Raw genomic sequence first — 13,861 nt, 5'->3', positions numbered from 1 at the left:
CTACATAATCTTAAATTGTTTAATTTTGAAAAGTCTGTTCTGCATAACTAAAGCAAAAGTTAACGCATGTCACAGATAATGTCAAGAAATACATTCCACTGTAGACATCTAGTACTCTTCTATATATTTTAAGTTCAAAAGAAAGCAAAACTAGCCACACCAGGCAAATTGAAAAAGGTGGGAACATTAAACAACTTAAAAGCAAAGCAATCTTGAAGAGCGTTAGAACATTACCAAAAATAAATATTCTAAAGAAGCAGTAAATATTAGCTGAGAAAATATGAGATCAAGAATGCACTGATCATATGGATTGACCAAGACCAAAGCTAAAGACAACAGCTGTGATTCAAACATATCGTTTGACATGAAAAGTTAACAGAAGATCAAACACCGGTGATGCATAACTTACAACATTCCACAGCGAGCTCCGAGCCCTGGAAATGCCATGCTGAAAGCATCTGCATTCTTAATCACACAGAACAGACACCAACAAAAAACAATAGCGGCATCCACGCTTATATCTAATACAGTGAGTATGAATTCGTTGGGAAACTGATTTTAAACCTTGAGTGTTGTTTTTATCCAATCGTGATAAGGAGAGATGTTGGTCAAGACTGTGGCTCGCTGGTTGCAGTCAGCGCTGCCCCATGATATTACTCCAGCTATGACATACCTTCCCTTTGCGTTCTCACAGAAAAGACCTCCACCAGAATCTCCCTACAACATGTAATATCATACTGATGCTTCTGCTAATGCCAGGGGTAGCGAGGTGATTTGACACCTGTAGATTGATGCAGCGGAGAATGAATTTGGATGCACACTAAGTTGTTTGTGCCATCTCTTTACTCATTTATATAGTTCATAAAACTGTCAAATACCTCATTACCCGCGACCAATAGCCAACACATGTATATAGTTTTTTTTAAACGTTTATGTATTACTAGGTGAATGTCCAGCTCGAGTAATAACAAAGTGCGGAAAGATTATTCATGAAATATACATGAATATTTATTATTTTATAACATTTTTATTTAACATATCTAACATTTACCGTTTTAACTTTAAACTTAATTAGGTGAGAAAAGTGGTTTTGTGCAGTTTAAATTAAGAGAAAATATAAACAATGGCTACATTGAATTGTGTGTATAAAAAAGTTTACTGTTGCAGCAAAAGCTCATTGTGTGCAAAGTTTTGATGGACAATACCAGTATCTCTTGATACTGGTATAAACATAAAAATGAGATATCGGACTGTCTTTGTTTGACCAAACGGAGAAAGAATGTGAGGACTTCAAATAATACAATTGTTTGCATAAAAAGTATTTAGTTTTTACAGAACAGATTTACAAAAACCGGACATTGGAGTGTAACGGCACATTTGAAATTGAAATGGCACATTTAAAACTTGCAAGGTAAAAAAATTGGTTATGGGTAATGGTGAAAAAAATGAGCTTTTAAAAAAAATCTCTGGAAAATGAAAAATAGTAAAAGGTAATATTAATTAATAATAAAAATGTTATATTTAGCGGGTGCAATCGCGATAAGGGTTTACATACTTAAATGTAAGACCGTTAGTAACAATGAGAACAGTTTAGCCTGGTGGTTCTGCGCGCTAGTTTGTAAGACTTGTGATTTAAATGTTGTGAGATCAAATCCTTTGCGAAGGAGATTTTTAATTACTAGATCCTAATCGCTATAGCTGGACACAGAAATGAAAACAAAAAGACAAACACTAAGATTTACATAGATGGTTATAGCAGGTTCATATGTTAAACAAACAATTCTCTTCCCTCATTGAATGCAAGCTTAGGCAAGATATTACAGCTAAATCGGAGGAAAACTTTCTGGTTGCTTACAAGACTCAATATTTCATCCTTAAAATAGCTAAGTAGTTCTATTACCTCAAGACGACGCCTTCCCCGCGATTACGCATCGGCTATATCAAATCACATTCAGTAGAGATGTGAAGGTCCAACAGTTGGCAAGTATGCAAAAATGTTAATAACTAGATTTTAACTTCTCGTTGTCTACACATGGAGTAAGAATTGCTTGATGTATGCACGCCCGTGTATGTGTATATGTCCAAAACAGAAGAGCTATATATATATAGCTCTGCTGTTTGCCATTTTAATGTGTTTGCAAAATATGAGATATGAATCCTTAAGCTAAAATCATTCTCATATGCTGTTTTGATACAAGACTTGGGTATCACTGCAGTAATACAAACACTGTCACGTGGACAAATAATCGGTTTATAAAAAGTTTTACAATTACGAGTAAAAAACCAAACTGTAAAATTGTTCTTTTAGTTTGTTCAAAACAAAAGGCAGCCAACTCTATCAATTTTCGTTATCTACTTTCCTGGTAACGGCTGTATAAACAGCTGTACAAGGTATAGTCAGCCGTAGTTGAACCTATTCCCAGACTAAAGGCAGGCCAGAGAAGGCAAATCCAAATTTAGCTTCAATACTAATTGACAGAAGTGTGGATCATTGAACCTTTAAAAAAATTCTCATCACAAAAACTTTAAAATTAAGTAACTTACTGCGCATCCACCACGATGATCGTTGCCAAAACACAGCATTTTGCTATCCACAAGGTTCCCCCAATGAGCTTTGCATGCAGAGCTTGACAAGACAGAACCTCTCACTTGCCTCAACCGCAATGTATCTTCTAGAAAGTTCCAGAATAACTAAATATACTACAAGCTGCTCATCCATAACGATAAAGGTGACTATTTCATGAAACGTTATGCAGAGGGTTTTAGAAGTCGGTCAATGTCATCGTCTAGGAAGTGTTTCTCAAAAAGGTGGTTCTACTGCAGCGACAGGTGCTTGCAGGTACTACATGACCTTCATCTTTGATATCTCTAAGCTAAATAACCCATGGTTGACGTGGCAAAAACCTATTGAGAAATTATCAGCTATTGACATTATATAAGCGTTATCTTTGTGACACTGCCTGTCTTGTTTGAGCTCAAACTATTGCAAACAGAACAATGGAATATTTCTGTAATCATTCGTGAAAACTGCCCTGCACTATAGGAATGGTATCCGGTGCTCGTATAAAAGGTTAATAATTGGAAGAATAGTTTAACTCTGGAAACTTAACTCTAAATATAGTGACAAACCTGAGATAAAAATATATAACTATTGGTGAAGAACAAACAAGCCCTCTCTTATCTCACGGTGCCCTGGAGCTACATGCAGCTTTACGAATTGCGTAATACATGGAACTCTTGCTTACTCCAACTACATTTTGAAAGAAGTCATAAATCTAATAAACGCAAAAATTTAAATCCTATCTTCTTTACCTATTAATTAGGATAATAGATTCTTTGAAGAAATTCCAAACCGAACATTTATTGAAAATGGTTCGTGCTTGAAGAAGTATACGCGATTAGTGCGGTCAGTAAACAATGACATCTAGTGTGAAAACTACAATAGCTAAATAAAGTGGTATTTCATGTAAATGCATATTTAACGAAATACCACGAATTGCTTTTACAACAGTTAATAATGTGCTAAATGTTACAACAAAGAAGTTCGCTGTCAGCTGCAGAATGCAAAAAACAACACAAAGTTTAAGTTAGAAACCAATGAGCCCGCTTAATCACACATTCACCTTTTTTTGTAAGTTTAAAATAAGTAAATGTACTGTACTTTTCGGACTATTAGCCACTACTATTTTCTGATGATTTGAGCCATGCAGCTCATATAAGGGTGCGGCTAATCTGTGGCTTTTTCTTCCATCGCTAGGGCGCATTAACCAGAATCTCTGGTTAGTGCGCCTCTAGCAGTGAAAGAAAATATGAAACAATGCCTAATGTTACTGTTCTGTTAGGCACTAGGTTAAAAAGCGTCGGTTAATACGAAACAGTGTCGTTAGGCACTGTTCTGTTTTAAAGAGCAAAGTTGCTGCCGTGTTAAAAAGCGCCGCCCTGAGTTTTGCGGCCTATACAGAGGTGCGGCCTATGTATTGTTTTATTATCGTTTTATGAAAAATAAAGCAGATGCGGCTTATATAGGGGTGTGGTTCATAGTCCGAAAAGTACGGTAATCATAATATAATATAGAACATAATAATAATTGTTTTTGACTAACAAAAAATAAATTGTACTAAACTGACTAACATAGACAAGCAAACGAGCATGGATACAGAGTGATATATATCGCAGAGCAAACAGTAACACGATGGTGCGTACCTGTGCTGTTGTACCTGGTGGAACCCCAACCCGCCAGCCAGCAGGCTCGTTCCTCAAACGCATCATCTGTTGAAGGCAAGCATACAGGTTGTATGTAGTCGTTGAATTCAATATGGTCGTTAAGCTCGACCAAAGCAATGTCATATTTATGGGAGTGGTCAATCATCTCTGAGTGGTTATGCTCCTCGTATAGCGAATGCTGCAAAACACATCACCAATTTTGCAATAATGTTATATTTTGCTATAACTATAGTGTTATGATTCACAGGTGATACAGTAAATATGACAGAAACAAAATTATCCTTTTGGCATGACTACCAAGACTACTTTTGCCATGAAGTGGAGTCGTGAAGTGGAGTCGTGAAGTGGAGTTGTGAAGTGGAGTCGTGAAGTGGAGTCGTAAAGTGTAGTCGTGAAGGGAGTCGTGAAGTGCAGTGTTTCTTGTAAAAGTGATACATGATTAAAAAATTAATTCTCAGCTAGTGATCAAACGCAAACAATAGTCTGTTGAGTTGTCAACTTGTTAAACATTTTATCTGTGGTGTAGGTTCAGTAACCATAGCGACTGTGCTACATTTGAAAGTCTTCCTTGCTTACAACTTTACTTAGATGTTGAATTTTTTGTCAATTTATGCTTTCTGTAAATGTTCGTAAATTATCTCTGCAATATTTTTATAAAGCAATCTTTAAATGTACGAAAGTAAAAAATCTGAAAAATGTAAAAATGATGACTGATTGCATAAAAATATTAGAGCCCTTTAAAAACTCTGTGGCTAATTTCAGAAATTGGGTCAATAGCTTTTTTTATGTATTAAATTTAAATCATAAAACAAACTGTATAGTGCAGTTTCGCATAGAATAGTGTGATGAAATTTCACTGTATGACTGCCTGTCGTCAAACTTAATAGGAATTGAGGAAACATATACACGTTTAGTAGGTAAAAGATAGCTGAGCGTGGTATGCGTGAACCAACCGCAAAGAAAGAGAACAAGCCATACTTGCTCTAAGTGTTTAATTACTGTTAGTATACTCAACTTTGTTACAGGAAACTTGTATTTGGAAATCAATCCTTTACTTGTGAGTGACATAATATAATTACTGTCAGTGAGATGGTTTAGCGAAGATAATGACATTTTACGTTAATACATAGTAGAAATAGTCCTCTTATAAACTGCCTTTGGTTTGGTGGTCAACATACAATGATATTAGCTGCCATGCACAGGCTGACAAAAGAGTGAAAGTTATTTCTCAAAGCCATCCAAAGATGAGAGAGCAGCGAGGCAGCAGATGAGAAAGTCAGCAATAAATAAGAACTACCGGCACTCAAGGTGAGCCTCAGTCAGAGTATAGTCGGTGCTAATAGAGTGTGAACAGAACCTCGAGGGGGTGCGGAGTAAATAAACTCCGTGCATGTGAATAATTGCCAGAGTTCTTACAACAACCAGACCTTATACACGAGTTAGCTTGATATTTTGATAAACATTACAAACCTTGGCTCAATTTCCCTCAATTTTCTTTTATATTACAATTTATTTTAAGAAAATGCTGCAAAATGGCCATTTTTTATCTTACCAAGCAATGAATCCGCTAGCTTGTGAGAATTATCATCAAGGATTATCGCCTAGCAAATAAATTCCACTATTTTGCCAATCATTTATTTTACAATCAAGTTTGAATATACATTCATTTAATGAGACCTTGAGCATATCTAATATAACACGCATCATCTTACGTGACAGTATCTGTGTAATTGATATTTTGTTTTAGCATTTTACTTGACACAACTGGCAAGAGTCATGAATGATGGGCCGGTGATCTGAGATAGGAGCCTGATGAGTTGACTGCTACATAATGTTTCTAAAGGAGCAAATATAATAGAATGATTATTATCATAAAATGATTATAATAGTGTGATTATAATAGTGTGATTATAATAGAGTGATTATAATAGAGTGATTGTAATAAAGTGATAGCAAAAGAGTGATTGTAATAGAGTGATGGCAATAGAGTTATTTTTCAAAAGAGTCAAGAAAGACCGTCTCACAATCTACCCACATTCTGTCAGAGAGTTATATAAAGAAAGAAATGTGCATACTCCACCTTTACTATTCTTTTAATTGAATAGGTTTTCTGGGTACCATCGTCTCTATTTCTAGAAAAAACTCGCTGCCTGGAGAAATCTTTTATCCTGCAATATGTTGGATTAAAGTTCCTTTATAACTTTACCAAAATATCACCAGGCATAATGAGATCTTAACAAGCAAAAAAGGCTCAAAGAGTTTAAAAAATAAATACCAATGTCCAATGAAAGCAGTTCATATTGTGTCTATTGCTTATAGACACATGTACAAGAGATGTAAAACAGCCAACTGGACTGGCATGTATGATTGGGAAAAACATTGATTTTTACAGTTGTACACTTGATGATTGAAAGTAACCTTGAGGGTTAGCAACTGCAACTTATAACTAATAGTTAACAGTAATCTTGAGGGTTAGTAACTGCAACTCATAACTAATAGTTAACAGTAACCTTAAGGGTTAATAGCTTCAACTCATAACTAATAGTTAACAGTAACCTTGAGGGTTAGTAACTGCAATTTATAATTAATAGTTAACAGTAACCCTGAGGGTTAGTAACTGCAATTTATAATTAATAGTTAACAGTAACCTTGAGGGTTAGTAACTGCAACTTATAACTAATAGTTAACAGTAGCCTTGAGGGTTAGTAGCTGCAACTTATAACTAATATTTAACAGTAACCTTGAAGGTTAGTAATTGCAACTTATAACCAATAGTTAACAGTAACCTTGAGGGTTAGTAGCTTCAACTCATAACTAATAGTTAACAGTAACCTTGAGGGTTAGTAACTGCAACTTATAACTAATAGTTAACAGTAGCCTTGAGGGTTAGTAGCTGCAACTTTTAACTAATATTTAACAGTAACCTTGAAGGTTAGCAATTGCAACTTATAACCAATAGTTAGCAGTAACCTTGAGGGTTAGTAACCGAAACTTATAACTAATTGTTAATAAGTAGCATACAGATAGTTAAACGTTATACATCAATATTGAACCAATAGTCAAGCCAGAATACATTACTGAACAATTAATAGGTCTAAGATAATCATTAAGTAGTGCAAAAATTTACTACAATTTAAAACATTTTAAGGCATGTAACATATTTCTGGGTCTGAATGTGAACAGGTCAAGTGCTGACTTATCTCTATCCTACTTACCGAGTTAATATTCTTATACTATTCTTTCTACTTACTTTTCTATTATCATTCAGGTGTAACATGCAGTTTGACTTGAGCTATCTACATACATACTTTTTAAAACAGTGAGCAGCAGTAAGTATCCATTTCCTGTCTATCACGGTGCCAGCGCAGTAAACATGTCCTAAAGCTGAGCTTATGCCAACATGCCATGGCCAAGTTCCAGGTGGTGACAGACTACCTCCTATAATTCTTTTTTGCCTTGGAGTTCGAACTTGCTGCCCACATTGACCTGAAAATAAATGCAATCTATTTTTAGTTATAGATGGATAGGTGAACATGTAAATGTACTAAATTAAAAGAAAAGCTATTGTTTAATTGATGTGAAACATGCAAGCTCACTATTGATTGGTTGATCGAAAGCGAGAGCAGAAAATCCATCTGACTTAAAAATTTTAATTGTACAGAAATATATCTGATTACCAATTTTTAATATGAAAATGACAACCTATTTACTACACGTAATTTTCTCAAACAGCACTCAAAGTGGATGATAGAAAATAGGAGAAAAAGGAAATCAGGCTTTATCACTTATTATAAAATTTTGTTACTTCTTAAAATTGAACATTTGTAAAAGTTTAAATTTCTTTAAAAGAACAAAATTTGTCAACCACTTGAAAACTGAGCAGTGAACAGTGAATGTAAATGGTGAACTGATCAATGTATGGCATGTTATGCAATAGCTGGGGCAGGAGCTGACCTGCTAATCAACATTTTATCATTTAGCCGAAGGAAGAAATAGAAATGCTTTATCAGGATTTGTGAACAGATTTGCATAATCCTCGTCTGGAGACAGACGGAAACCGCCTTCATGCATGCCTACTCACAAAAGATAGATTGAAAATTTTACAACTCGTGATATAAGCTCTGCCAAAAAGTTTAGTTTTTAATTGAGTTATTTTTTATTTTTAAGAAACTGTGTCTTTAATCTTGCATTAGGTAAAACATGACAATTTAAGGTGTTTTTATGTCAAATGATGGAGAGGAGTAAGTGGTGTCAGCTGGGTTTTATTTGCATGGGTGAGTTTTATTTAATTCCACTTAATCTGATTGAGAAAGATAAAACTGACAGAAAGTGTATAGACGGTATCATATCTGAATAGCTAGTGAGGAAACAATGTACATGTCACGGTAGATTTTGATCTCCTTTTTTAGCCTTTGAAAACATTAGAGACAGCAAGAAGCTGCCTAAAATGAAAGAAAGTAGCAAGTGATGTCTTTTAATCACTTTACACAAAGTTTTCTGGCAGCGCTCATTTGTTGCACAGATGATTCTAGAAGCAGATATTGGAACAAAAAATGCTATGGCATTATTTAGTAAAAGGTATTAATCGAAGGTAAAAGCCTTTATTTTTTGTTTAGCATGACTACAGCTTTGCTCACATACCTAGCTTTAGGCTTTGCTCTCTAGATGATTGGGGTACCGCTGGTGGCACAGGTAAGGCTGCCGTACTTTCTACCCGCAAAGATGGTTGAACTGTTGGTAAGCAACACGACTGCCAAACATGATCACATTCCAACTGAACAACTTCTCCCTCTATAATTACAACATGAGTATGACATATGAATCATAGACACCATATCATTATCTTGGACTTTACTAAAGATACTCCATCAAACAGCTGGTGTTTACATCGAACCTTTTGAAGAAATGCTTCTAAAACTCGTAAACATCTTGATAAACTGTCAGATATCTCTCGCCAATAAGTGTAGAACTGTGTGACAAGAACGACGCCCAAAAAACTTGGGCAGATAGAGGACATGGCAATTACCGTTAAACTTGGATGAGACATGAATGAGGCTCTTGTCGAAAAATAAGCAACTAACCTCGTAACATGATAAAAAATAAGTAAATTACCTTCAAGTGAAGCCAACTCACATTCATTGAGATTGAGAATCACATTGATAGTAACTAAGTATCTCTGATTGCCACCCACATTGACTATATCCTTCACTTAGTAATTCTCATTGATGATATCCTTCACTGTTAGTAACTCTCACTGACTATGGCTCTCACTGTTTGTAACTCTCATTGACTATGACTCTCACTTTTAGTAACTCTCACTGACTATCACTCTCACTGTTAATAACTCTCACTGACTATGACTGTCACTGTTAGTAACTCTCACTGTTTATGACTTTCACTGTTAGTAACTCTCACTGACTATGACTCTCACTGTTAGTAACGTTCACTGATTATGACTCTCACTATCAGTAATTCTCACTGATTATGACTCTAGATGATTGTGACTTTCATTCATTGTGACTTTTCATTGACTGCAACTTTCACTGCCAAAGACTGTCCATCTTACAAACTTGCAGACAGTTCTGATACTGTAATAAGATAATCTGTGGAGTCTTTTAAAAAAATGAATTGCTACCATTGACTTATTCGTACTTGCGATAAAAGCAAACCATCGGCTTGATGGAAAACCATAACTGGAGTCAATTTGGCGCAAGTAGGCAATTAGTTCACGCAGTATCTCAAAACCCTTGCCTAGATTTGCTACCTACCAGTGCAGTTGTTATACCACGCGTGGCAAACACCATGCTGGCTCCTACATTGATTCAAGACCTCTGCTCTAGTAGGCACCCGATTCGACATCGTAGCTAGAATAGAAAAAATGTTGGTTCCATGTCATATTGCATTGCAGTTTCGCATATGCCATTCTACTCATGCTGTGTGTACAATGTATTTGCTTGTTTTTTAACAAGAAATTTCACTGAATAGCTAAAGGAAAAAAACTTCTACAAGCAAATAATTGCTTGGACAACCTAAAGCTAGCAGTACAAAGTTAGTACCAAGGTGCCAAGGTAACAAGGTGTATCATTAAAAGAGTAATTAAAAAGTCAACCATTTACTGATCTAAAGAAAGACCTTGTACTGATCTAATGGAAGACCTTGTACTGATCTAAAGGAAGACCTTTTACTGATCTAAAGGAAGACCTTGTACTGATCTAAAGGAAGACCTTGTACTGATCTAAAGGAAGACCTTGTACTGATCTAAAGGAAGACCTTGTACTGATCTAAAGGTAGACCTTGTACTGATCTAAAGAAAGACCTTGTACTGATATAAAGGAAGACCTTGTACTGATCTAAAGGAAGACCTTGTACTGATCTAAAGAAAGACCTTGTACTGATCTAAAGGAAGACCTTGTACTGATCTAAAGGAAGACCTTGTACTGATCTAAAGGAAGACCTTGTACTGATCTAAAGAAAGACCTTGTACTGATCTAAAGGAAGACCTTGTACTGATCTAAAGAAAGACCTTGTACTGATCTAAAGGAAGACCTTGTACTAATCTAAACGGAATATCTTGTACTGATCTAAAGGGAAACTGCACTTATTCATATCTAAGCATAAACAACAAAAACTCAACCTACAAAGTAAACTAAATTCTCCATAATTTCCAACAGAGACTATTGACCCACATGTAGGTAAAACTGAATTGGTTTAATTTTTATGTTTATGTTGCAGTTCCAGTCATGAAACCTGAGTGAGATTAGACTGGAGGCTGGTTATTAAGAGGTTAATAGCTTGTGATGGATTTTGAGCACACTCGTGCTTGGATAATCTCTATCAATTGATTTTTATCCACCTCTAAATCTGATCATATCAAAACAACATCCTGGTTGGCCAAAATGACATATTTAGCCTCCAGTCTTTCCATAACACAGAAGTACATTATTGATAGGATGTTGACTAGTATAATGGTTTTATGTAAACTAGAAATATCACTAGATGTCAATCTACAGATACAGATTTTAAATACAACCGAACCTACTTGTATATAAAAATATTTAAGTACATACTTATCTTGTTCGGAATTTGATATGTATTAATGTATTGTATTCTAGTTTGGCGTGAGAAATTGTTCTACTGGTTTTAACAAAAAAACTTGAAGTTTTTCAACTTTGCAATTATCAACTTTCAAACAAGACACAGTTTTGTTAAGCACTAACAACTGGAAAAACTTGTCTATTCTTCAAAACTCACTAAAATGGACAAATCTTTTGTAATAATCTTTTTACAGGTAGCTGGATAGTTTATAACAGTTTATCTGTGAGTTTACACTAAATGTAAAGTATGGACTTTGTTTGGTATCTGAATAGCTATCTTCCAAAACTCCTATAACATCTATCATTTTAACAATCACATAATATACATCAAGTTAGGTATATGTATTGAAATTATAACAGCCCATTTGTAATACTTCAATATTTTTTCAGTTTACCAGTCGTGCAGCAATTGTGGTTGAACCTAGAGACCATACCAGAATGTTACCAACAAAATACATTAAATAGCTGTTGCAATGATAAGTACCCACTTGTTACAGGTGACAATGTTGTCGGCTCTTTGGTACAACATATCTTTGAGTTCTGACACAATGGAATGCCCCAGCGATGTCTTAGCTCCCTGCGGCAGTAGCCGACCATGCAGTCTCCGCCCAAATAACTGCATAGCTCCACCTCTTCCTGTTCGAGCAGGCTTTGTAATGATTGGCTCGTGTCACTCCGACTCGACGCTGAATATAGAATTATTCAAACAATTAGACTTTGGATACAGAAAATAACAACTGTACCATACAGTATACTATCAACTCAGTATGATAGTAAAACTAACAACTCTACTATACAGTATACTATCAACCCAGTATGATAGTGAAACTAACAACTGTACCATACAGTATACTATCAACTCAGTATGATAGAAAAACTAACAACTGTACCATACAGTATACTATCAACTCAGTATGATAGTGAAACTAACAACTGTACCATACAGTATACTATCAACTCAGTATGATAGTAAAACTAACAACTGTACCATACAGTATACTATCAACTCAGTATGATAGTGAAACTAACGACTATACCATACAGTATACTATCAACTCAGTATGATAGTGAAACTAACAACTGTATCAGACAGTATACTATCAACTCAGTATGATAGTTCTGCCAAAGCAACTGAGAACTACTTGTGACTAGCTGTTTTTCCAAACCTGCCATCTGCATTATTAGCCTTAAAATGAACTAAAAATAATTAGATTTAATGTTGAATTTTGATTATGTAGTTTTTTTTGTAATTTTTCACTGAATGAAAGAAGCTGTCAAGATGAATTAATACTTTTCATTAATAAACAAATAATGAAGGTTTTGTTAAAAAATTATATTTGTGGTTATTTACCAAAACTATCCTTAGCTAAACACTAACAAGTTCAAAGAAATAAATTGATTGCTGACCATAATACACGGTGTTTCAGTGTTATAATCGAGTTAATAAAATTAGCCTAATAAGAATATTGATTGGTACATGATGCCCTTACAGATGGAAACAATGTCTACACGCAGATTACAATCAGAATAAAATGCTGACTTACCTATGAGGCAGGCTACCCATGTTGCTATGAATACTTCACAGCCGATCCGAGCCATGCTATAATTTTTAAATTTCAACTTATTTCCACTTCATTTGAAAAGAACTTTTTAGATTTTAAAATGAGGGCAATGAAGCTAATGGTAACCTTCTCCCAAGGAGATCAGAGTGACACTTGAATAATGATGTTATTAAAGAGAGAATATGTAATGACTGACACGGAATTATTCACACGGAGCGGAGCGCATGTCGTGTTGTCCAGCTATCTTATCAAGCACTTAACCACTAGCCTTATCACCTATATTTGGTTCAGTAAATTATATTTTCTAGCCTGTATTCTAAACTCAGTGTAGCTGCAATAGTAGGGGGTATGTCAGATATGAGCTTTCTCACTGTGGATGTTACGCTATAAGTATGGCAACGGTTCAATGATTAACAAGCAATTCTCTCTGTTAATCCAAACTTAATCCATACATATTTCATATTTTATGCGCTACCAAAATTCTGATTTTATGCCTTTGACATACTTGCAATTTTTGTAAATAATTATTGTTCTATGCCAAATCTTGCTAGGCGATCAAGTGTCGATAGATTGAATACATATGAGATTTTTTAGTCCACCTGTAAACTATAAAGTGATCAACCAGCAAACTAACTATTGCAGAAATAAAGTTGTTATAATAAAGTATCGATAGACATGTCCAGCGATAAGCAATTGTCAGAGAGAGGACAAAGTGTGGCTGTCTAGATAAGGTTGAGTGATAGTGCATGTTTCAGCTATTCAAGGTCAGGTTATTTACTTGGTTGAGGTAAGTATGCAAGAATATTTATCCATTCAGAGCATTTTACATAGTTTTACTTGAACAAAACCACAAAAGTTGTAAACAAGATGACATTTATAGACTAAATTGTTCTAAGAAATGCTGAGGACAGTATTTAGGTTGACCACGCGATGCGTGTGCGTAGCTTCGACCAAAATAGGAGCCTGCAATAACATGTAAGC

General features: G+C 35.1%; 1 protein-coding gene across 1 annotated transcript; it reads right to left on the bottom strand.

The window, feature by feature from the left end:
- Positions 1-109: 109 nt before the first annotated feature.
- Positions 110-13,122, bottom strand: LOC137393590 (chymotrypsinogen A-like). The gene is made up of 9 exons (XM_068080216.1): positions 12,863-13,122; positions 11,807-12,004; positions 9,993-10,088; positions 8,866-9,015; positions 7,533-7,710; positions 6,305-6,392; positions 4,204-4,402; positions 2,545-2,672; positions 110-717 (listed from the first exon to the last, which is right to left on the bottom strand). Exons 1-9 carry the CDS (start codon positions 12,915-12,917, stop codon positions 559-561), a joined length of 1,251 nt encoding a protein of 416 aa, XP_067936317.1. The 5' UTR covers positions 12,918-13,122; the 3' UTR covers positions 110-558.
- Between the last annotated feature and the right edge of the window lie 739 nt (positions 13,123-13,861).

This window comes from Watersipora subatra, chromosome 4 (genome assembly GCF_963576615.1).
Source record: "Watersipora subatra chromosome 4, tzWatSuba1.1, whole genome shotgun sequence".
NCBI classification, from domain to species: Eukaryota; Metazoa; Bryozoa; class Gymnolaemata; order Cheilostomatida; family Watersiporidae; genus Watersipora; species Watersipora subatra.
This window is presented reverse-complemented; position numbering and strand designations above follow the sequence as displayed.